The sequence below is a fragment of the Megalobrama amblycephala genome, linkage group LG1, assembly GCF_018812025.1.
Source record: "Megalobrama amblycephala isolate DHTTF-2021 linkage group LG1, ASM1881202v1, whole genome shotgun sequence".
NCBI lineage: Eukaryota > Metazoa > Chordata > Actinopteri > Cypriniformes > Xenocyprididae > Megalobrama > Megalobrama amblycephala.
The window spans coordinates 60,990,049-61,012,154 of NC_063044.1; the positions used below are offsets into that span (position 1 = coordinate 60,990,049).

Sequence of the window (22,106 nt, forward strand, 5' to 3'; positions counted from 1 at the left end):
CATGTTTTTTTTTTTTTTTTTTATAATAAATCCATGGTTAATTTTCGTAAGGGAGGTAAATCATCATATGGAATATTCAGCAGGAAGTTTGTCACATTTAACTCCTGTAAAAATTATTTCGCATTATATTTAATTCTTAGTTGATAATCTATAACAAAATATTTATAATATTATAACATACTATAAATGTTCTATTATCTATTATGCAAGTGACAGTGGGATTTCAGTAAAATACAAATTCAGGGTTTAGGTTTTCAAAGAAAGTGTTTGTTTTATTATTCATATATTTCATCTCAGACAGGTTTGTTGAATAGTTTGCCAGTTCTTCTTAGGTAAATGGAAAATCAACCCATCTTGTATGGAGAGCATCTTAAGACTCCAGCAGCTTTAAGTACGTGTTTGCTGCTCAACACTGGCTTTTTGCTGTCTCTTAATATAATTCATTTGACAGAAACTTTCCTTAATAAGCCTTTATCTGAGTGAGTTCCTCTCTGCTCTGAATCACTCACAAATCTTTCAGCAGTTCAATAATTTCTATTCAGTTTTTGCAGAATATAAGTTGTTTTCCTTACTTTTCAAAGCATTGTTTCATGCTTTTCATCTTCAGAAAGATCTTTGTTCCTCTCCATATTGCACAAGAACTGTGACTTGCTTAATAATGAACAACTTATTTAAGTAGGTTTTACATTTACCAAAGAAGACCTGGCAAACTATTGAACAAAGCTGTCTGAGACTGATACAGTTATCTAAAAAGATATGAAAAATTATTTTTATTTTACTGAAATCCTACTGATATGTCATTTGGATAATAATTTGGAACACATTGTATGGATTTATGCTTTATATTTTTTTTAATTAAATGAATTATACTTCACTTCAAGATGAAGCAGGCTCAGAGAGTGAGGGAGAGCCCACTGAACATCAGCCAAATCAGACAATCACGGTGGCTGAGAGAAACAGTTAGAAGTATTCTAAAGACAGACAATAAATTATGTGAATGTAAGAATAGTTACAACAACTTAAATTCAATTAAACAACAACGTAAATTAAATTAGCACTAATCTTAATAATAGTTACAATATGTGATTGTAAATATTTTGTTATTCATTCTCTATTTTAAGATGATATTGCCTAAGAGTCCCCTCAAAAGAGTCAAAGTGAAGGTGGAGTCTTCCCCACCACCACCCCCACCATCCTTTTAGTGCCCCTTTTTTGGTTTGGACCACTGCCCCTCAAAATATCTGTGCACAGCCCTGGCCTCTTGGGTTCTATACTCTTTGGAAATGCTACAATATTCCATTTTTTTTAAAAATGAGATGAGAAATGTTGATTTTGATTTTTCAGCATTTCTTTTAATTTTTTTATTAATTTCAGAGAAGATAAGAATAATTTCAAAAGCAATATTATTCTAATGAAAAAGAAAACATTTAAGGCAGTTAATTTTAGTTTCAGTTTCATTTTAACAGATATTAAACATAATATTTTCACATTATGTAAACATCAATCAAAATAATTATCACAGATTCTTAATCTTATAAGATATTCTTATTTTGGACAAATACAAACAACAGTTTTTTGTAGACAATGACTTAGCACATGACTTATTTTTCTATAGTACCTGAAAGGTGACAATGAACAATAGTTTTACACACTATTATGATACAGGTTTTATATAGCTCCTGGCGTAAATTAAATTTTTAAGTGCCCTTTTTATTTTAGAAAGTCTCATACCATACATGATAGGATTGATGAGTGGCGGACACATCAGAAAATAAATTGAAAGAATCACACGTAGTACAGGAGGCATAGGCACCTTATCAAATCTGCTTTGGATCAATTCAAATGAACAGCCAACAGAGAAATTCATTAGTGAGACAATGTGGGGAGTACATGTACTTAGAGCTTTTTGGGACTTTTCTCTTGTGGACTTTAGACAGACTCTTAAAATTTTTGCATATGAGAACAAAATTAATGCCAGAGGAGCAACAACTGTAACGGTGGTACCAATTATGCCAAAGATGTTGTTTGCTGTGGTGTCTGAGCATGCCAGTTTCACAAGCATGTAGTTGTCACACCCTACTTTGTCCAATACATTTCCACACAACTTTAGCTGTACATTCACTGAAAAAGTAATGGAGAATTTGATAATTGATATTGACCACCCCAGAATAATCAATGTAACTGTCCTGGCAGGAGACATGATTCTGTGATATTCTAACGGGTAACAGATGGCTACATACCTGTCATAAGACATGATTGCTAAATTACAGAATTCTATTGATCCATAAGTGTACAAAGCAAATATCTGAGCATGACAAAGGGTGAGTGAAACTTCTGGGATCTTTGCCAGTAGCATATTACTTAGAAGGGATGGGAATAAAGCAATGCAGCCATACAGTTCATTTACAGACAAACTGCATAAAAAACCATACATAGGTTCATGCAGGGACTTCTCCTTACATATAATTCCAATAATTAATAGGTTTGCTACTATGATTGCAACAAACAGCAGGATCAAAACAATGAAACATAAATACTTAATATTCCCAATATCAATGTAACCAGCCAATATAATTGTTTTAAAATGAGATACATTACCCATGGATAACAGATATTAACATCAAATATTTAACAGTTGATCATATAATCAGCATATACTGTAGATGTTGATGCCATCTGATTCACAAAGGTGAAAAATATCCAAATTAGCACCTCTAAATAAAGAGAAATTACAATCATTAATGAAACAGCATGCGAATGACCTGCACAGAAAATGGATGATGATCATTGAAAATGAGATGTTTTGAAGAGAGCAGATTGACAGTAGAATGTTATTTCAAAACATGTCAAATAAACCTACATTGAAAATATGTCCAGAACAAAATCCTGGTCTGCAATCAAAATCATCAACCTAGCAAATATAAAATAACTTTTTGGAACAGACGAGAATCAGAGTTGAATTATGTTGTGCTGGTGAAGCATCTGAATTTATAATACAAAACAAACACACAAGGGAATGCTGACGTGGATGTTCACATTATTAGTTTTTAATCCCTGAGATTCACTTGTCAGTGAAAGAAATCACAAATTTAATAATGTTCATTAAATAATAATAATAATAAAAATAGTGTTAAATGCATTGTCCAACATTTTCGTTCCTTCTTTCCTTTTACCTCATTCAATGTGCCAAATATAACTAAACATTTAATTTTAATAATCAACCAACCAATCAAATTTGTTTCTTTGAGTAAATATGGGCAGTGGGTTTAAAGGTGCAATATGTAAGAATTTTGCAGTAAAATATACAAAAACCACTAGGCCAGTGTTATATATTTTGTTCACTTGAGTACTTACAATATCCCAAATGTTTTATTTGTAAATCGTGAGAAAATTGCAATTTTAACCAAGGCTCCGTGACGTGTGAGGAGTCGCCTGTCAATTGCGCCATACCCGTGTTACCCTCGGTTTCTGGTTTTATTTTATAAAAACCATGGAAACACCAAATAAGCTTTAATATACATGTATTAATAGACAAGGAAACAACTGTTTTGATATATTTATAGACAGAAAACTAATTGTTATATAACTCAACATGTTTAGTCTTATTGTTTAAATCTTGATTTTTTTGCGAGTACCATGCTTTACCACGCCTCAGAGAAAAACACTATTTTGTGAAGTAGCTAACATAGCATAATCACCTGCAGCTTTATTTTTAGTAACAGTAATGCAGAATTTTCTCCATCATACAATACGTTTTAAAATGAATTGCATGCCATTTATCAACACAAACCATCCAGCATTTAATATGATATTCTAAAATCGATCTAGCTTACTGCAGTGTGTCTCAAACAAGTGTCTCACAGCAGCCACCGAGCAAATGCACAGAGTAACGTTATAACATAATTTTCAACACTCTCAAATGTATCTAATATGATAAACAGAGCTGTGTTACTCATACTCATGACCGGAAAAGTGGAAGCGGTGCCGGCTTCTGTGGCATAATAAAAGTTCTGCTGCTCACGGTGTGTGTTGCGCAATCGCTCCAGCGGCCTCGTTCAGCTCCCACAACACTCGCTCCTGCTCTGCTTCATACTACAGTAACATTAATAATCAGTGACCCTTTATAAGCTGCACTCACAAACACACACATTGCTGAGTATTGTTTAGCCTTTGTTCTTTCTTGTCTCCGTGTTCATTGTCTTTGTCTAGCCTTGCCTGTGTTTTGATCCTGGACTATTTCTTTGCTTGATGATCATTTGCTGCCTGCCTTGACCATTGCCTGTGTTTTTGGATTACTCTTTTGGATTACACCAATTCTGTGAGTTATCATTTCAAGTTCCATTTGATGATGTGGCTTTCAAAGACATTTTCCATTTTGGACTAAATGAGCCCATAAAATCCTGGTTTCCAGAGGCGAAGTTTAATTCCAGTCTATGAGACTTGACTATGCCCTAATTTTGTGTGGTTCTTCATTCACTGTGGGGCTTTCTGAATCGTTTGAGGCTTTCATCAAATTGTGCTGAAAAAAGGTTCATTACTCGATGCTTTTAACACAGTGCACATTAGCGACATCTGGTGGTCAGACTTGTTTTCTCCACCATATCTAAATCATCGCAGAGCAGATCTATGGTTTGAAAAAGCACGTGACCAGACAAAGCTTCGGAAGTCTGTGACATGAATCACTCTTGTCATGGATCAATACATTTCTATCTGATCTAAACTAATCTCATCTAAATTAATTTGTGACAATGAGACCACAACTTGTGTCATGTGTAGCCTATTCAACGGATTCACATATTGATCAATAATATAAAATATTAATAACAATTTTTTTTCAAACCAGCTGTCTCGATTTTCCGATACTGCTTGACATTTGAAGCTTCAAACGTCATCAATCACATGGCATTGTCATTTCGATACAAGCATCGGTACAGTGTGTGATACAATAGTGCTTTGAAAACTGCGTCGGAGCATCGGAGCCCCGGTATCAACCGTCCCATCACTTTCGGAGGGCCAACTTCAACAAGCTACGGTGGCAGTGGAGCTTGTACCAATGCAAAGTTCTTGGCCTTCCACTCTGATTATCACAACCCTGATACTCTCTGCACTTCCAAACCCAGTAATTCCCTCACCAGAGCCTTTTCACGTGATGGCTGCATTGGAGTCGGTTCCTGTATTTGCAGCCATTCCTGAGCCAAGTCAAATCACAGTTGATCTTTCTGAGCCAAGTCAAGGCACAGTTGATCTTCCTGTGCCAAGTCAAGTCACAGCTGATCTTCCCGAGCCAAGTCAAGTCACAGTTGATCTTCCCGAGCCAAGTCAAGTCACAGTTGATCTTCCTGAGCCTCGTCACGTCTCAGCAGACCTTCCAGAGCCTCGTCACGTCTCTGCAGACTTTCCAGAGCCACGTCACCTCTCCGCTGATCTTCCAGAGTCACGTCACCTCTCCGCTGATCTTCCAGAGTCACGTCACCTCTCCGCTGATCTTCCAGAGTCACGTCAAGTCTCTGCTGATCTTCCAGAGTCATGCCTTGTTGTGGTTATCATACCACAACCCACCTCTGTTCTGAACCTGTCATCGTGTCAAAGGTTTGCATCCAGTGTGGAAGATCCACCGCTGGTGTCAGTTCGAACAGCTGGTTTCCCCAAACCAATTAATTTTAGTCCTCCTACTCCTGAACTCCAGAGATGGCGGCATATGCTGCAGAACCTCACAAAGTGGCAGTGCTTGCTTCAGCTACATGCACGGTGGTGGCGTCCAGCGACACGTTCTCATCCTATCCTGAATCAGCCACAGAGTCCGTTGATGAACTCTTGTTCTGTCTTGACCCAGCCGCAGAGGCTGTCTGTGAACTTTTGTCTTGCCCAGAACCGGCCACAGAGGCCATTTATGATTCCTCCTTGTTTACGGATAGTACCACTGTAGAACCTCCAGAGGTGGCGGCATCCGCTGCAGACCCTCTAGAGGTGTCAGTGGTACCCAGCTATGAACATTTGCCCTGTCCTGTCAAGGCTAAGGAGAACGTCTATGAACATTTGCCCTGTCCTGTCAAGGCTAAGTCAGTCAGTCAGTCAGTCACCTTTATTTATATAGCGCTTTTTACAATGCAGATTGTGTCAAAGCAGCTTTACATTGATAACTGGTACATAATTTGGCTGCACAGCAGCTCTTAAATAATAGTGTCAATGCGGGTAGATCAGAAGCACTGTTGAATAAATGTCAAGAATACTATTGAATATCAAATATTAAGTGTCCCCAACTAAGCAAGCCAAAGGCGACAGCGGCAAGGAACCCAAACTCCATCAGGTGACATCAGGTGGCAAACAAGTGGCAAATAGGTGTTAAAATGGAGAAAAAAAAAAAAAAGAAAAAAAAAAAAAGGAGAACGTCTATGAACATTTGCCCTGTCTTGTCATGGCTAAGGAGGCCATCTATGAACATTTGCCCTGTACTGTCACGGCTAAGAAGGCCGTCTATGAACATTTGCCCTGTACTGTTACGGCTAAGAAGGCCGTCTATGAACATTTGCCCTGTCCTGTCACGGCTAAGGAGGCCGTTTATGAACATCCTTGTGAGTTTCTGTGATATAGAGTTTGAGGTTGTTCACCTCCCGTTTCAAACATGTGAGGTCGTGGGCCAGGAAGAAGTTGGCTTCAGCCAGATCTTTGTGATCATACCTCTGGTTAGAGTCATCTGCCTTTACTTCACTCCCATCCTTGTCCAGTTGCTTTTGGCTCTGGTGCTGCAAGTGATCATCAGCCCTGGTTAGGAGGGTGTTCCTCACGACACTTAGCCAGTCCTTTAGTCTGTCATCTGGGCAGTTAGGCTGAGCATTCTGCAACATTTTGGCACACTTGTGGTGAGAGTAAGGGCAAGGGACTAATGCAAGATCAAACAGAATTTGGAGCTGAAGGCACAGTGTGCAGCTAGGTGTATAAAATACAGCTAGGTTAATAAATGACTTAAGTTGGTTCTTAAAGTTAAATTATTTATAAGAACTTACTGATGGCTCACAACAGGCTTGACCTCTGAACAAATAGAAAAGAGAAAGGGAGAGGAAGAGGAGAGCTTTCCTATTAGATTGTGTTCACTAGTGGTTCTCAAAATTATGCCATAGCAATCATTCAGATTACGTTTGTAACTGGCTCATAAAATTGAAGCAACTGTTGTAAATAAACAAAATCAAGAAGGAAAGTATGTCTAGATACTTGTGGTTCTATTGGGAAATTAAACCACAAACCAAAAGGAAAATGTAAATAAATCACCTAGATAAAAGAAATAATACTAGTAAAAACGAATAGCTGACTGCTATTATGATTAATATCAATAAAAGATTTAAAGAAGTGATTAAAACAGCAGAATGAACTGGTATTGGGAATTGTCAATAGCACTAGTGATTAACAGCCGCAGCATGTTCAGAACCAAACCATTTGTGTGTTGAAGTTTAGTTTAGCGTGCTATTTACAAGTCTCAATAACTCCTAGAATTCTTCTTTAACTAAACAGTTTACATGTAATTAAATTTAGATTTAATTACCCTAGTAACTGCAGATTTAGCTGAACCGTGTTCAGGGAGAAATGCACCTAAGTTCAGGTAAAATTAGCTGAGAAGAATTAAAGGTAAGGAAAGTGAAAGATCAGAAAACCAGGAATGTGGTTAAAGGAAATTGGTTTAGATCACTTCACACTGCATACATACAAGCTGTAGTTAAAGGCTTCAAGTAGATAATGCTAACTGTTAACTATGGTAGTTTAGTTAGCCACCTTAGCTGGAGGGCCGCTAGGTTGCATTAGCTTAGCTCCCTGGCCTGGTTTGTTTACAATATGATGTCACAAGGTGTCGAGTTTAGTACTTCCTTTGACAAGTTGTTGTCATGAGAAGCAGTGCATGTCCGAGCCATTCTACAGTTCATGAAGAATGTCTGCACATTTGAAACGAGTTACGCATCGAGTTAAAATAGAGCGCTTATACTTTAATAATTCAAACTTAAATTCAGTCAGATGCAAGTATGGTTTGACATTTGTAAATTTTACTCATGTAAAATTCTTCTCTCTACTTGAAACATCTTTTGACTAATTTAAAGAGTAGCTACCCAGATTTGACACAAATCAAAACTGGTATAGGCGCGCAAAAATCTCGTCTTGTGAATAAATACTGATGTTTCTATCGGCCAGTGAAACATAGTATTGATCACCCGGAAGCTACGCTTGTAGATGCAACTAAAGTTGAGATGAATGAGTCTCTCTGACTACAATTTCTAAGGCCTTTGCTCTGTAGAAAGGATGCCGACATCCAAATCTACATTCATATAACATTGTACTGAGATTTTTCATCAGAAACAGGTTTAGCAATACTGCAATTGGTATTTCTCCAACCAATGCAGAATAATCAATTCTGGTACAGTTTACATGCTGCTGAGCTGAGCTTCCTTTGTCAAAACAGGCTTACGCTTTAATACTGAGATTAGGTTTTCTTCGTTAAAATCAGATTAACTTTACTGATACCATTTGAACATATGCTAAAATGTGTTAAGACTCTTTCTGTTATAGCAGAGGCGTCAATTCAAACTATAGTTTTATCTGCATCTAACAAGCCAGCAACCACCAATCTACATGTGAATCAAACGTTGTGTCAAATGTCATGTCGGAATTATCAATTATTAACACTCTGAGGTCTGAAAACGCGCCGGCGCGTTTTGCAGGTTTTTTTTCAAATTGCAGCAAAACCGACTTAAAATACTCCGTCATTTTTTATCATAGAGACATAAATAATATATCAATTGAAACTATAGAATATCTTCTTTTATTTGTATACACTCAGAGTAAAAACAAAATGTTGTGCTTTTTGTAAAATAAAGAAAACTAACATGATGCGTGATTTCTCCTCTCCCTCTGAACGAAGTCCAATCTGATAGTTCTCAGAAAATGAACTGTAACTTAGTGAATACTAATCACAGAAAAATTAAACTTATGTCTAAAAAAACGTTAAGATGTCAGGTTTTAAATCATGTAAGTCAAATCGAAAACAAACCTTCTGTGTTTATGTAATCTATATGAAAAGAGAGCCATGTCAGAAGTCCGTGATTCAGCTCATTATCTGCTAATGCGGCCACGCCCACGGAGCCAGCGCTATTCAGACGCAAATTCAGAGGCAATACATGCATTCATCGTCTCAATCGTGTATTTATTGTCTTGAAAAGTGTTTATCTGGATGTAAAAGTCATGGTTAGCGAGCTCTAGAAGACATGCAGTTAGTTCCTGTTTTCTTTTCTTCTATAGATGAATTTTAGATGAGTTTTTGTTTCTTTAGCGCCCTCCGGCTGCAGTATGAATTGGAAACTCCATTCATGGAATAGCCTCTTCTTCTTTTAGATGAATTTGTGGACTAAAAATGCACAGAGAGCGCCCTCCGACTTCAAGTATGAATTGAAAACACCAGCGCTCATAGTAATGACAATGAATATTAAATAAATATAACTCCTCTGTATAGAAAATTGACATAAGCATATGAGAATCCAATATTTCTCCAAATGTGCATGCTTTTAAACTAAAAGCCTATATTCAGACTCTTTGCATCACAGAAATACATTATATTTTAAAGTATAATATAAAACCATTACTTTATATTGTAATAATATTTTTCTGTATGTTTCATATATCATGATGAGCTTGAGACATCACAGAAGGTTTTTTCACAGCCTACCTGACTGAAATGCCTCATTAATATGCAAGTCATTTCAGCTCATTACTATGCAATTCTTTTGTCTTCTCAGGTGAGAATGGCCCATTATTCAGTGGTGATTCACGCCTCCACGCTGTCACGAACGCCAGCGAAGCTCCCTCGATTGGCCACCGGAGGTCTCACTCTCCCGAGTACTAACTGGACTACAAATCCCAAGCGCCCACATACCTGGCCTGATTACGACGCATCTGTTTCACGTCAGCCAGCTATTTAGGCCCCACACACACACACACGCACCTCGCGAAGTATTGTTTGCCCCGCAACAATTTCTGAGCGTTTATTTCTTGTTTTCTGTCTGCCTGTGTATCGACCTTGTTTTGGATTACCGACCTTCTGAGTGTTTTGCCGCCTGCCTGTTACCCTCTTTGCCTGGACTGCGTTTCTGATTCTTTGCTGCTAGCCCCGATCTCTTGCCTGGTTATGACCACGATTATTGGACTGTCTCTGACACTGTTGTTTGCTCTGGTGATTCGACCCACGCCTGCCTGTACTGTATTCCTGTTGTTTGCCAATAAACCGCTTATGGATCCCAACCAGCCTGAGTCTGCGTCACACACGCATACTGTGTTTCTTGGCAAAAAGTGTCTTACAAAAACTAAATCAATATATTGTTTTATATGAAGGAGTAGGCAGCATAATTTTTACATAATTTTGAAGCAAAAACTCTAGTTTACAACCTCCAATACCCTAAAGTATTGTAAACACAGATTTACTATACTTTTTTTGGCCTTATTTCAGTGACTTAAGTTTTTTTTTTTTTTTTTTCAATAACCACGCATAAATGTTATTCCTTCAAAAACACAAACATGTACATACATGTTCCTCACATATTATTGTAGCCTAGTTTGTGCTGAATACAGTGTAATGACACTTTTTCCATTAATATGTTTATGAACAACTGAAAAAAGCACAAATGTCAGGGCATGTCAAAACTTCTCCAGGCTCCAAATCAGCCTCAGACTCCAGAGGGTTAAACACGCTTTTAGTTAGACGATGGTGTAAGTGAGTGGCGTTAGGCTGTGCTAGCTTAACCAGCTCAATCTAGTGTTATAGTGACATAGCTGGAGTTAGCACTTCCTTTGACAAGTCACTGTCATGGAAATCACTGTGCCCAATCGAACAGTGTATATCGAATGTCTGCAGGTTTCAAAATAGCTCATCGTGGATGGTCATGAGCATTTGAGATTTACACATTCACACAAGGTTTGCTTCCACTCAAAATTCATATTTTACTAATGCAGACCCCTGCATTTCTGCAAACACACATTTTCACCTACTTTAAAAGCTTTACGCCCTATGCTGACTAGGAACCTTTGTAGAAGCTATGTGGAAGGCACTGTGTTTGCAGTTCAAAGTCACTGGGGTCTTAAGAACCCCTTTTGAGGGGCCTTGTGTGTTACAGGCCTTCTGCGTTAGGTCACATGAATGGCATTGTGTGAGGGCAGGTGGTGCTGCCCAAAAAGGTGACTAACTGGTTTAGGAGGTAATTGTCTTGTTGGTGTCCTCAATTCATTCCAGGTTTGTCTGAGTCTGTGGCAGTAACATTGGGACTTCAGATCTGCCCTGCTTGGGTGTCGAGGGCAGCCCTCAATCTGCATTCAGACTTCTGAGTCTGAGAAATCCTTTATGCCGACTGGTTTCAGCTGCTGATAGTCTGATTGGAGTTTTTCTGGCTGTTAAGTCAGAAATCATTGTGAATCTGGTGGGGTGTGATCCAGAACAGAGAGCCTGTCTTGGTGGGTCACACCAGTCAGGGAATTTGGGCAAAGGGAATGTCTATTATGTTGGCATTGGCGCTGTGGTCTTCTAAGCTGCAGGCTCTGGCTCCTCCCCCCTTTGTGTAGGGCTGGGGGAGCTTTTGCTGTTGCTGCTGCTATGAAGTCCATCAGGTTGCAGGTTCCTTGTGTGGTCCATTTGCAGTTGTTTGGACTGTTTCAGTTCTTTTCGGACCACAATGTGTTTGTCTCTCACGCTGCTGAATTGTGGAGTCAGTGTTTGGCTTTCAATTCTGCATGCAGATGGCCTTCAAGGGCCTTAGCTTTAGTGTTTCTTTGAATTCAAACTGTTCTTTACGTTCTTTAAATGGCAAAGTTCAACATCTGTCCGAGCTTCTTGAAGAGTGGTGACCTCCCTCAGTTGCTCTGCTCTGTCATGGTCCTTGCCTCTATCCTGTGCCTTCTCATGCTGAGTGGGTTGGTTCTCTGTGGAACTCAGTGATTTGCACCGTTCGTTCAATTACCTCCTGTTAGAAGCCTGTATGAGCATGGGCTAAGGAGAAAATGAAGCTCTTTGTGGCTCAGGCCACTTGTCAAGTGTCCGCTGGTGCTGCCAATCTCGCTGTCCCTTGCTCTGCGGTTGCAGGTTGTTGACTGCTTTGGCTGAAGGGCAACCATCACATTGTTCCGCTGGGTCGGACGTTTTTACCTATTTAGTTTTGCTAGGAAATATGGTTAAGCAGGTGTCACTGGTTCAAGTAATGACCTAATCTCTAGGCTAACAGAGAAATGCCAGATTCCTTGAGGTCAGAGGAAAAGAAACACGGGAAGAGTTTCTAGTCCTTTCCGGAGCCAAAAGTGCACTGGACGGCGGCTGTACTTCATGTACTCGGCACAGGAGGGGTAGCTAAGAGATAGACATTAGGATAGTAATAACCTATAACTCATTATGCCTCATTAAGGAAACAACAGTTTCTAGAACTACTGTAATCCTAGAAAAAGAGGGAAGATGGTGATGGTAAAATAACAAAAACAAAAACAAAAAATAGGGTAAAAACAGAAGATCCTTTTAGCTCTAGGGAACCTAAAGGGAAGGTGAATACCCAAGTTGATTTAATTAAATGCTACATTTAATTAAAACCAACTTGGCCGAATAGAGATATTCAGGCTTAAGCAAAAGAAGAATGAAATAAAATGACACATAGAGGAGGAATAAAGTCGAAATAAAAATGAACTTAGAATTTCCTTATAGATTTAGGAATCTAAAAGGAAAGGTAAATAGACAAAATTGATTTAATTAAATTTTCAAATTTAACTAAATTCAACTTGGCTGCATAGGGATAGTCAGGTTAACAAAGTATTTGAATGAAGTGGAAATAAAATAGAGGAATAGGGAAAAAAAATAAATAAATAAAGAGTAAACTTGGAGCTCTAGGAGACTGGAAACTGAACAAATTGATTTAATTAAATTTTAAATTGAATTTAAATTCAACTTGACTGGATAGAGATACTCAGACTTAACACAGTGAGTGACACCACACCCACACACACACACACACAAATAATTTTTTCATAAGCCAATTTATGGCATGGTTAAGTAATTGTGCAGTAAATAGGTAAAAAAAAAAATATATATATATATATATCCACAAAATAAAAAATGTATATTTCCTTATGCAATCGCTCTGTAAAAGTTTGGGGTCAATCCCAAGGGACTAAATCGTTAGTCCAATTAAGGGACCATTAATACATGTGTTATAAGCACAACATGGTTATTTTGTAAACACTTATTTTGTAAGATCTTAATGCCATAAGGCTTTCTGACTGTGGTAACAAACTTCATAGAAGCTAATAAAATATTTAGAAACCATTCTATAGTTTCAAATAATTAATTCATCAAAGTTAAATATCACCCCAGGTAAAAAGCAGAGCTAGTCCCACTTCTAAGTGTGAAATGTTTGTTTTTAAGTGGGCTTAATAGCAGGGATTAGAACAATGATAATGTCTCAGGTTACGACTATAACCCTGGTTCCCTGAAAAAGGAACAAGATGCTGTGTCATTGTCATTGATGCTTTGGGAATGCCTCTGCGTGAGAGTCTGAAGAATGTGTGTGAATTCAGGCAAGTGGCATAACAGAACATCACAGGCGGGTGATGAAGCGAACCCAGACCAAACATTGTCATCTTATATTAGGCAGAAGCAAGTCGATCACTGGGATGCAGGGAGTATAGCAGGGAGACGCAGCGTCTGGTTCCCGTCTCAGGGAACCAGGGTTGCAGTCGTAACCCGAAACATTCCCTTTCAAGGGAACTTGCACTGCGTCATCGTCATGGGCGACACTAGGGAGGGGCTAGCAGGTGCTTCAGCACCCCCAAGAAAGACCAAAGCACCCCCACAAATTTTTCAGCAATTATGTTTATATTAAATTAATTAATATAATAATAGCCTACTAAACCAGCATTTAATAACCTATCTTTGCGCTCAAGTTCACGCATAAATCTTGCTACAAAGCACAGGCAATGTGTTGAGGGAAAATAAAACTTTTTAAACTATTTAAAACATATTTAAACTATAGTGCTTTTTGAGTCATTGTCAGCTGCAAAGATTAAGTTGCTGACCCTGACAAAAAAAAAAAAAAAAAGGATTGCGCTTGCACCTCCTACCTCCACCTCCACCTCCTAAGTGCTAATAGGCTACTTTAACATTAATTTACTTTTTGGACCATAATATAAAGATGCGTTTTATTGACTTGTACAAACTCCTCTCTATATTTGAGAGATCTTTGTCCAGTCTCTGCCATTTGAAAACATATAAGCAAATGTGGGGATGTCCAAAACAGCAGCTTGGCACATTTGGCCATAGAGACGAAAGGCTGGTTTGAGATAGAGACCTGCACTCCCGCGGGACTCGCGGGAACCAACGCAACAGAGTACGGTGTGGGACAAGATTTGATGGGCGTGTGCTGGCTGCGGGAGAATAAAATGATTCGCGGGACTCCCACAAAATAGGAAATATCTAAAAACTAATAAATTGTTATTCAAATATTGCACAAAAGCAATAAGAACAACTAATATGAAATAAAAATGCTTTACAGTCACAAGAATGCAAGATTCTATTTATAACACATGTTTGCAGTGTTGAGCAATATAGCCAATCACAGACATATCAGTTGATTTCTGAGACGCAATGGCCAATCAGAGCTGTTTGTGTTAGAATCCTCTCACCACTCAAAACGCCGGAGTTTTTATGCAGTGCTGAAATCGTCTCAGGTTACGTATGTAACCATGGTTCCCTGAGAGGGAACGAGACGCTGCGTCAAGTACTTTGGGAATGCCTCTGTGTGATTGTGTTGTGAAGCACATGTGAAATCAGTCCAATGGCGTGACGGAACGTCATATGACCAGGAAACTATAAAGCACACCTGAACCAAACAGAGTTAGCTTCTGAAAGGTCGAAGTAAGTCGGTCACAGGTATGCCAGGAGTATGGCAAAGTGATGCAGCATCTCGTTCCCTCTCAGGGAATCATGGTTACATACGTAACTTGAGACGTTCCCTTTCAAGGTAATTCTTGCTGCGTCAAGCGCTTTGGGAACGAAATACCCATGCCGCCATAAAACCAAGTGCCTGTCTGTGTGAAATCATGTGCGCACGCTAAGACGAGAGCACTCTTGACCCAGGGATTGAGGCCGTCTAAGTTATAGAACCTGAAGAACGTGTGCGGCGAGGAACATCCTGCAGCATCACACACTTCTTGAAGAGAGACTCCAGAAAGCAAAGCCTTAGAGGCAGCCATACTCCGAGTAGAGTGGGCTCGGACCATAAGAGGGGAAGGTTGGCCGGCCGACTCATAAGCAAGTGATATAGCCTCAACTATCCACTTATTTACAGTCTGCTTAGATGCAGGGTACCCTTTCCACGGGGACTCAAAACACAAATAATTGATCTGATTTACGCCACAGGGCAGCTTTGTGGACGTTAGCATCTAAGGCCCTAACTGGGTAGAGCAGACTTTGTTTTTTCCTGGTCCTAGAATGCCACTGAGGAAGCGAGTTACCCATGGGTGTCTCCCAATTGAAATACCATAAAAAGGAGTGTGGTAAGCAGCTATGGCCGCCACAAACACCTTCAAGGTGGACGGGGATAACCCTGCAGAGAATCGGTCTTGCAAGAGCTCCAGTACTGAACAACTGGGCAGTTAGCTGGGACCAGCATGTGACTTCTGCACCATGAAGTGAAACATTCCACCTTAGGGCATACAGCCTCCTCGTGGAGGGAGCTCTGGAATGGAGTATGGTCTCTACTACCTTGGTAGAGAGACCTGAATCTCTGAGTCATGCCCCCTCAGAGGCCATGGCCACAGCTTCCATAACTCTGGGCGGGGGTGAGGTAGTGAGCCCCCCGCCTGAGAGAGAAGGTCCCTCCTGACTGGAATCTCGAAAGGAGAGCCGTCGAGGAGAGACATCAGATCCGAGAACCAGACTCGGACCGGCCAGAACGGGGCTACTAACAACAGACGGACCCCGTCCTGACGTACTCTCTCCAGAACTCCCAGGAGCAGAGCAATCGGGGGGAAGGCGTACAGACGCAGCCTCGGCCACATCTGAATCATCGCATCCAACCCCAGAGGGGCTGGATACATGAGAGAGAAAAACAACGGACACTGTGTCATCTCTCGAGACGCAAACAGATCCACTTCTGCTTTCCCAAAGGAGCTCCACCACCTCGGGGTGAAGTCTCCACTCCCCAAACCTCAGCCCCTGCCTCAACAGGATGTCTGCTCCCTGGTTCAGGCACCCTAGGATAAAACTGCTCTGACCCCCCTTGATGATTTATATATGAGACCACCACTGTGTTGTCCGTGCAGACCAACACATGGTGACCCCTCAGTTCTAGGAGGAAGTGTTTGAGTGCCAGGAACACAGCCATCATCTCCAACTGGCTTATGTGCCAGGAAAGGTGATGACCCCTCCACAGACCCTGAGCCAAGCGACCACTATGATCACCCCCTAGCCAGTGAGGGATGCATCCGTCGTAAGCATACACAACGACGAGGAGCCCCCAACACATGACACAAGCACGAAGGCCGCGCCGTGTAATCTTGATAATGCAAAACGGGTTTCCCCTCGTGGAGAACACCTTGGTTTTGAGCCGCAACTGTAAGGGTCTCATGAACAGCAGGCCAGGAGATAGACGTGCTTGCATTGAAACCGAATCCCAAATTACGCCCAGAAAAGTGGTTCTCTGAGCTGGAGACAGCACACTTTTCTTTGCATTTAGCCGTAACCCCAACAACTTCATGTGGGCGAGAACAGCATCTCAATGCCGATCCACCAACTCCTTTGACTGTTTCTTTCCCAAGGGCCGGTGTTGGGGGCTCCTTTTCGTTGCGTATGCTTACGACGGATGCATCCCTCACTGGCTAGGGGGTGATCATAGTGGTCGCTCGGCTCAGGGTCTGTGGAGGGGTCATGGATCCCCTGGAGTCGCAGTGGAGCCAGAGCTGCATCCACGCATTTTTTGAAGGTGCAGGGTGATAAAGCTAGGCCGAAGGGAAGAACCCAGAAATGGTACGCTTCGCCCCAAAAAGCGAATCTCACAAACTTCCTGTGTTGAGGAAGGATGGAGATATGAAAATATGCGTCCTTCAGATCTACTGTGACAAACCAGTCCTCGGGCTTGATTTGTGACACAATTAGTTTCAGAGTGAGCATTCTGAACTTGAGCTTCTTGACAGTATGGTTTAGAAGGTGCAGATCTAGAACAGGACGCAACTCTCCATCCTTCTCTGGATCTATGAAGTACCGGCTGTAAAACCCTGATTCCCTGCTGGGAGAAGGAACCCGTTCTATAGCTTATTTTCACAAGAGAGTCTGTACTTCCTGTTCCATAACCAGAGCCTGCTCGGGGCTCACCTCGGTGAACAAAACCCCATTGAACCTGGGCGGTCACAACCCGAACTGAATTCTGTACCCAAACTCTATTGTGTGCAGGACCCATTGAGATATATTTGGCAGAAGTTTCCACGCTGCCAGAAAATCTACTAAGGGTATCAGCCTCTCAAGACTGATCTCTGGTGTGTGACCAGCTTGATGCCCTGAAATGGCGAACCGCAGGGAACAACCAAACTTGCCGCTTTTGATCCCTCCTAGGAGGGAGCGAACATCCCAGCACCACTACGCTTCCGGGTGGACACTGAGACATTTGTTCTCTGAGGACTGCTGCGCCCTGAAGCACACGAGGTGGCAGGGTTGGCAGAACGTCCCCCTGAGGGCACCGAGGGGAGACAGGCACTGTGTAATGAGGTGAAAACCGACTCGCCCGTAAGCGATCGCCACTAACGGAACCAGTCTCTCGAGATCTGAGCCATAGATCTTTATTGCAGGCCGTAATCCACGCGCTGCCTCGGCAGACGCGAGATCCGAGCCTTAGACTTTTATTCCCCCGAGAATAAAGCCAACAGGAGTGAAGCTAAAAACAAATAAAGGTTTTAAAAGACAAATGTTGCCATATTCAAATAAAGATTTTTAAATAAAAATTTTGCCATACTCAAATAGAGGTTTTAAAATGTAGGCTAAGTGTCACTAATTAAACTAGTATATGTTCAGCTAATTGTCAGCCTCTTACATGTTTGCATCTCAAGAGATTGCAGAATTCAAGCGACAAATGATGTTTTATGAAGAAAGTTTGGGAGGAGCATGTTCAAATGATCTACCTAATCAGCTCAAATGGAGATATATATGTATACACAGATGAAAGCCGACTCATCTAGTTATCTTGACAGTTTTCTGCATCTCTCCACCACCCTGTTCTCACTCTCGGCTGGGGATATGGGGGAGAACTCTGGGTTTGGTCTATAGCTTGGAGTCCTCCATCCCCTTGGACAGCTTGCCAAATACACTTTTTATATTTTTTTTACTCTATTCAAATCATTTGTAAGTGTGAACTCGTGAAAACAACTGCCACAGTTAATCAGACATTATTTATTTATTTATTTATTTATTTATTAAAGATTTATTTTTGGCATTTTATCATAGATTCAAATCTATAAATCAAAATATGTATTGCATTTATGAAGAAAATGTTCAGCACCCAAGGCTCTATCGTTATTGCCTCATGGTGTATTGTGTCTTTGGGCGCATTGCTGAAGCAGATAATGGCACCAACGGCCATTAGGATTGTTTGTGATTTAAACTTAGGAGCCTTCTTGAATACTCCTAATGTTTCAGAGATTTAGGTGCTAGTTTAGAACTAAAATGCATTGTGAAATACTCTTAGAGCAAACATTTAGGAGTCCTAAATATAGGATAGACACGCCCATTATTTTTAAGAGTATCGGCAAGTTAGGAGCTACTTTTAGCTTTTACTTTTACTTTTAGTTCACCCAAAAATTAAATTTCTGTCATTAATTACTCACCCTCATGTCATCCCAAACCCGTAAGACCTTCGTTTGTCTTCAGAACACAAATTGAGATAATTTTGATGAAATCTGAGGGTATCTGATCCACACATAGGCAGAAACGACATTTGCACCTTTTGAGGTTCAGAAACGTATCAAAGACATCGATAAAATAGTCAACGTGACTACAGTGGTTAAACCTTAATATTATGAAGCGACAAGAATACTTTTGGTGCGCAAAAACAAAATAAAAATAACGACTTTATTCAACAAATTCATCTGTTCCCTGTCATAGTGCTACACTATTTTCGTTGCAGAGCTTCAGTGTTTATGTCCGAAAGCATGCGTGTGATGCTGACACAGGAGCCGGCCAATAATGAGCCCACAATCATACGCAGCGTTAGAACTTAGAAAACAATTACCAGTGGTACAAAAAACTGTAGTCCTGTGAAACAGCACAAAGAAGATGAGCTCTATTACTCTATGGGAGTAGCACACAGACTCATGGGAATTTAACACTGTGTATATAGAGACCATTAAATGTGTCAAGCTTTCATTACACTTACAGTACATGAGTAAGACACAGCATCCTATCTGGGAAAAAAAAAAATATATATATACATATATATATATATATATATATATATATATATATATATACAAGGTTTCACCAATGTAATAGGGGAGCATAGATTAATAAATTATATAGGTAGATTTAATATCATATCCTGTTTAGTGCAGTTATACAGTATATGAATTTTGTGTCATATGATAAACCATTTATTATACTTCTGACTTGTTGGTGTCAAAGAAGTCAGTCTTCTAAACAGTTTTAAAACTTCAGAGCTACAAAACAATTAACACTGTGTGCTGGCAAGTGAGTGAGATCGGTTTTTTACTTTTATTTTTGTTTTTTTGTTTTTTCCATTTACCTGACTCATAGAATTAGTTGTTTTAATTAATTTATTTATTTATTGCAATTAGCAATATATTAGAGATATATTTGTTGGCAAAATACAGCTTATGACTGTAGTGTATCTTAGTGTTGTTAAAATCAACTTCATTTCTTTAGACGGACACTGTGTGTTAAAGGATTTTTCAGCATGAAGGACCTTCCTGCACAAAATATCTCATTCACAGACTTCAAATTAAATGGTTTCTACAGCTTAGGAGAATGGAGGCCTTTTTTATTTATTCCTTTCTTTCTTATGTTTTTATTGTCTATCCAAGCAAATTCTATTCTAATATATTTAATAAAATCTCAAAAATCTCTACATTCTCCAATGTATGTACTAATAGGTGTTATGGCAGTTGTAGACTTGATCTTGCCAATAATTTTTGTACCAAACATGCTTCTTAGCTTTTTATTTAATTGGAGTGGGATATCTTTAACAGGTTGTTTGATACAAATGTTTGGCATTCATTTTGTTGGAACATTTCAAAATACTTTGCTTTTGTGGATGGCACTGGATCGTTACTTTGCAATATGCAAACCTCTTAATTATCACAAATACATGGAAATTCCTAACTTTCTAAAGTATGTTGTTGTGCCAGTAATCAGAAATGGACTTCTGATAGTCACTATGGTCTCTCTGGCTGGAAAACTGTCATTTTGTGTAACAAATGTGATTGATCACTGTTTTTGTGAGCACATGGCATTGGTTCAGTTAGCATGTGGAGATATATCTGTTAATAATATTGTAGGACTTGTGTCTGCTTTCCTTATACCAACTGCAGATTTTATTCTCATTACTGTTTCCTATGTTGTAATTTTCACCTCTGTGTTGAAATCTGGAAAAGCTCACGTGAAGGCCTTAAACACCTGCATTACTCACTTAATTGTCTTAACATTTAGCTTGACTTCTGCACTGACTGCATTTTTGTCATACAGAATAAGGAATAACATTTCCTCCAGTAACCGTGTATTCATAAGTATTGTTTACTTATTTTTTACATGTTGTTTTCACCCAATAATTTATGGATGGAGAACAAAAGAAATAAGACAAACGTTTATAAAATTTTTCAATAATGCAAAGGTCTTTCCTTTAAAAATATGAATTACTTATGAATTACTGTTTTATGGATAAATGGGTAAAAGAACATGACGATACATTAAAGATGTGACCTTAACACATAGAGCTATTGTTCTGAAGGATCAAATGCCCTATTGCTAGGCAGACATCACTGAAGGTGTCCTGAAATATCATTCCTGCTCTTGGTTCTGTAAACAAAGCAAAAACAAAATGACTACTGCTTTTAATGTGTTTTGAACAAAATATGGTCATATTGTCATTATTGTTTAATAGATCAAGACTGATGTAAACATTATTTATCAATCTATACTCCACAACCCATTAAAAAAAAAAAAAAAAATCTGATAATTTTGCCCCCCCAAAAAAAAAAAGTCACATTGACAGAAGTTAACCGCTTGCTAAGACACTGGAAATTTAGCTCAGGTGCATCCCATTTTTCTGGATCATCTTTGAGATATTTCTATAGGTGTTGTCCACCCACAACTGTGCAGTTTTTTTTGACTAAAAATTGCGTCCACTTGATTGGTGTCTATAATTAGTAAATTTGCCAGAGTAAAATTTACTCAAATTGAAGAAATTTTTACTCTATGCCAGATAACATTTGGTCCCTCTCTGAAAAGAGTAAAAGTTACTCTTTCAATAGAGTCAATTTTCCAGAGTTAATTATGCTCAATTTAGAGTTAATTTTACTCTTTCCTGTGATATTTTACTCTATTTAGTTTTTTTTTTTTTTTAAATCAACTCTCGCACTATTTTACTCAGTTCAGAACTCTTTTAACTCTGTTTAGAGTTCCAATTTACTCTGCCACAATTTACTTCCCCTCCAGAGTTGTTTATCATCAATTATGAGTGAACTACAAAGAATAACTAACTCTACTGAGAGTTATTGTTCTGAATTCACCATTCATGATTTACCCTCAAAAATATAAATGAAAAAACCTGCTTTTCAGTTTGAAAATAAAATTAACAACAAACTGTATACTCATGTCTCACAATTTTATTTTTCAAGCACCTGTTTAAACAATATTACACTTACATGCAATTTACTTGTGATCTTGAAAAAATAAATAAAAATAATGAAAACAATAATACTAAAAAGTGATAGTGATAATAGTTCCTCATCTATGTCATAGATAGTGGTTTGCAGAAAGCTATATACATTGTTCAATTCCTGACAGTATGAGATGCCAAAGACAAAGTGAGCTTTGAAAAGCTCAT

At 39.2% G+C, this 22,106-nt stretch overlaps 2 protein-coding genes across 2 annotated transcripts; one reads left to right on the forward strand and one right to left on the reverse strand.

The window, feature by feature from the left end:
- Nucleotides 1-538: 538 nt before the first annotated feature.
- Nucleotides 539-2,951, reverse strand: LOC125250273 (olfactory receptor 142-like). Its single transcript, XM_048162768.1, has 2 exons — nt 2,861-2,951; nt 539-2,714 (listed from the first exon to the last, which is right to left on the reverse strand). Exon 2 carries the CDS (start codon nt 2,600-2,602, stop codon nt 1,655-1,657), a length of 948 nt encoding a protein of 315 aa, XP_048018725.1. The 5' UTR covers nt 2,603-2,714; nt 2,861-2,951; the 3' UTR covers nt 539-1,654.
- Nucleotides 2,952-19,529: 16,578 nt separating this feature from the next.
- LOC125250282 (olfactory receptor 52K1-like) lies at nt 19,530-21,902 on the forward strand. The gene has a single exon (XM_048162779.1). It carries the CDS (start codon nt 19,959-19,961, stop codon nt 20,910-20,912), a length of 954 nt encoding a protein of 317 aa, XP_048018736.1. The 5' UTR covers nt 19,530-19,958; the 3' UTR covers nt 20,913-21,902.
- The last annotated feature ends 204 nt before the right edge of the window (nt 21,903-22,106 follow it).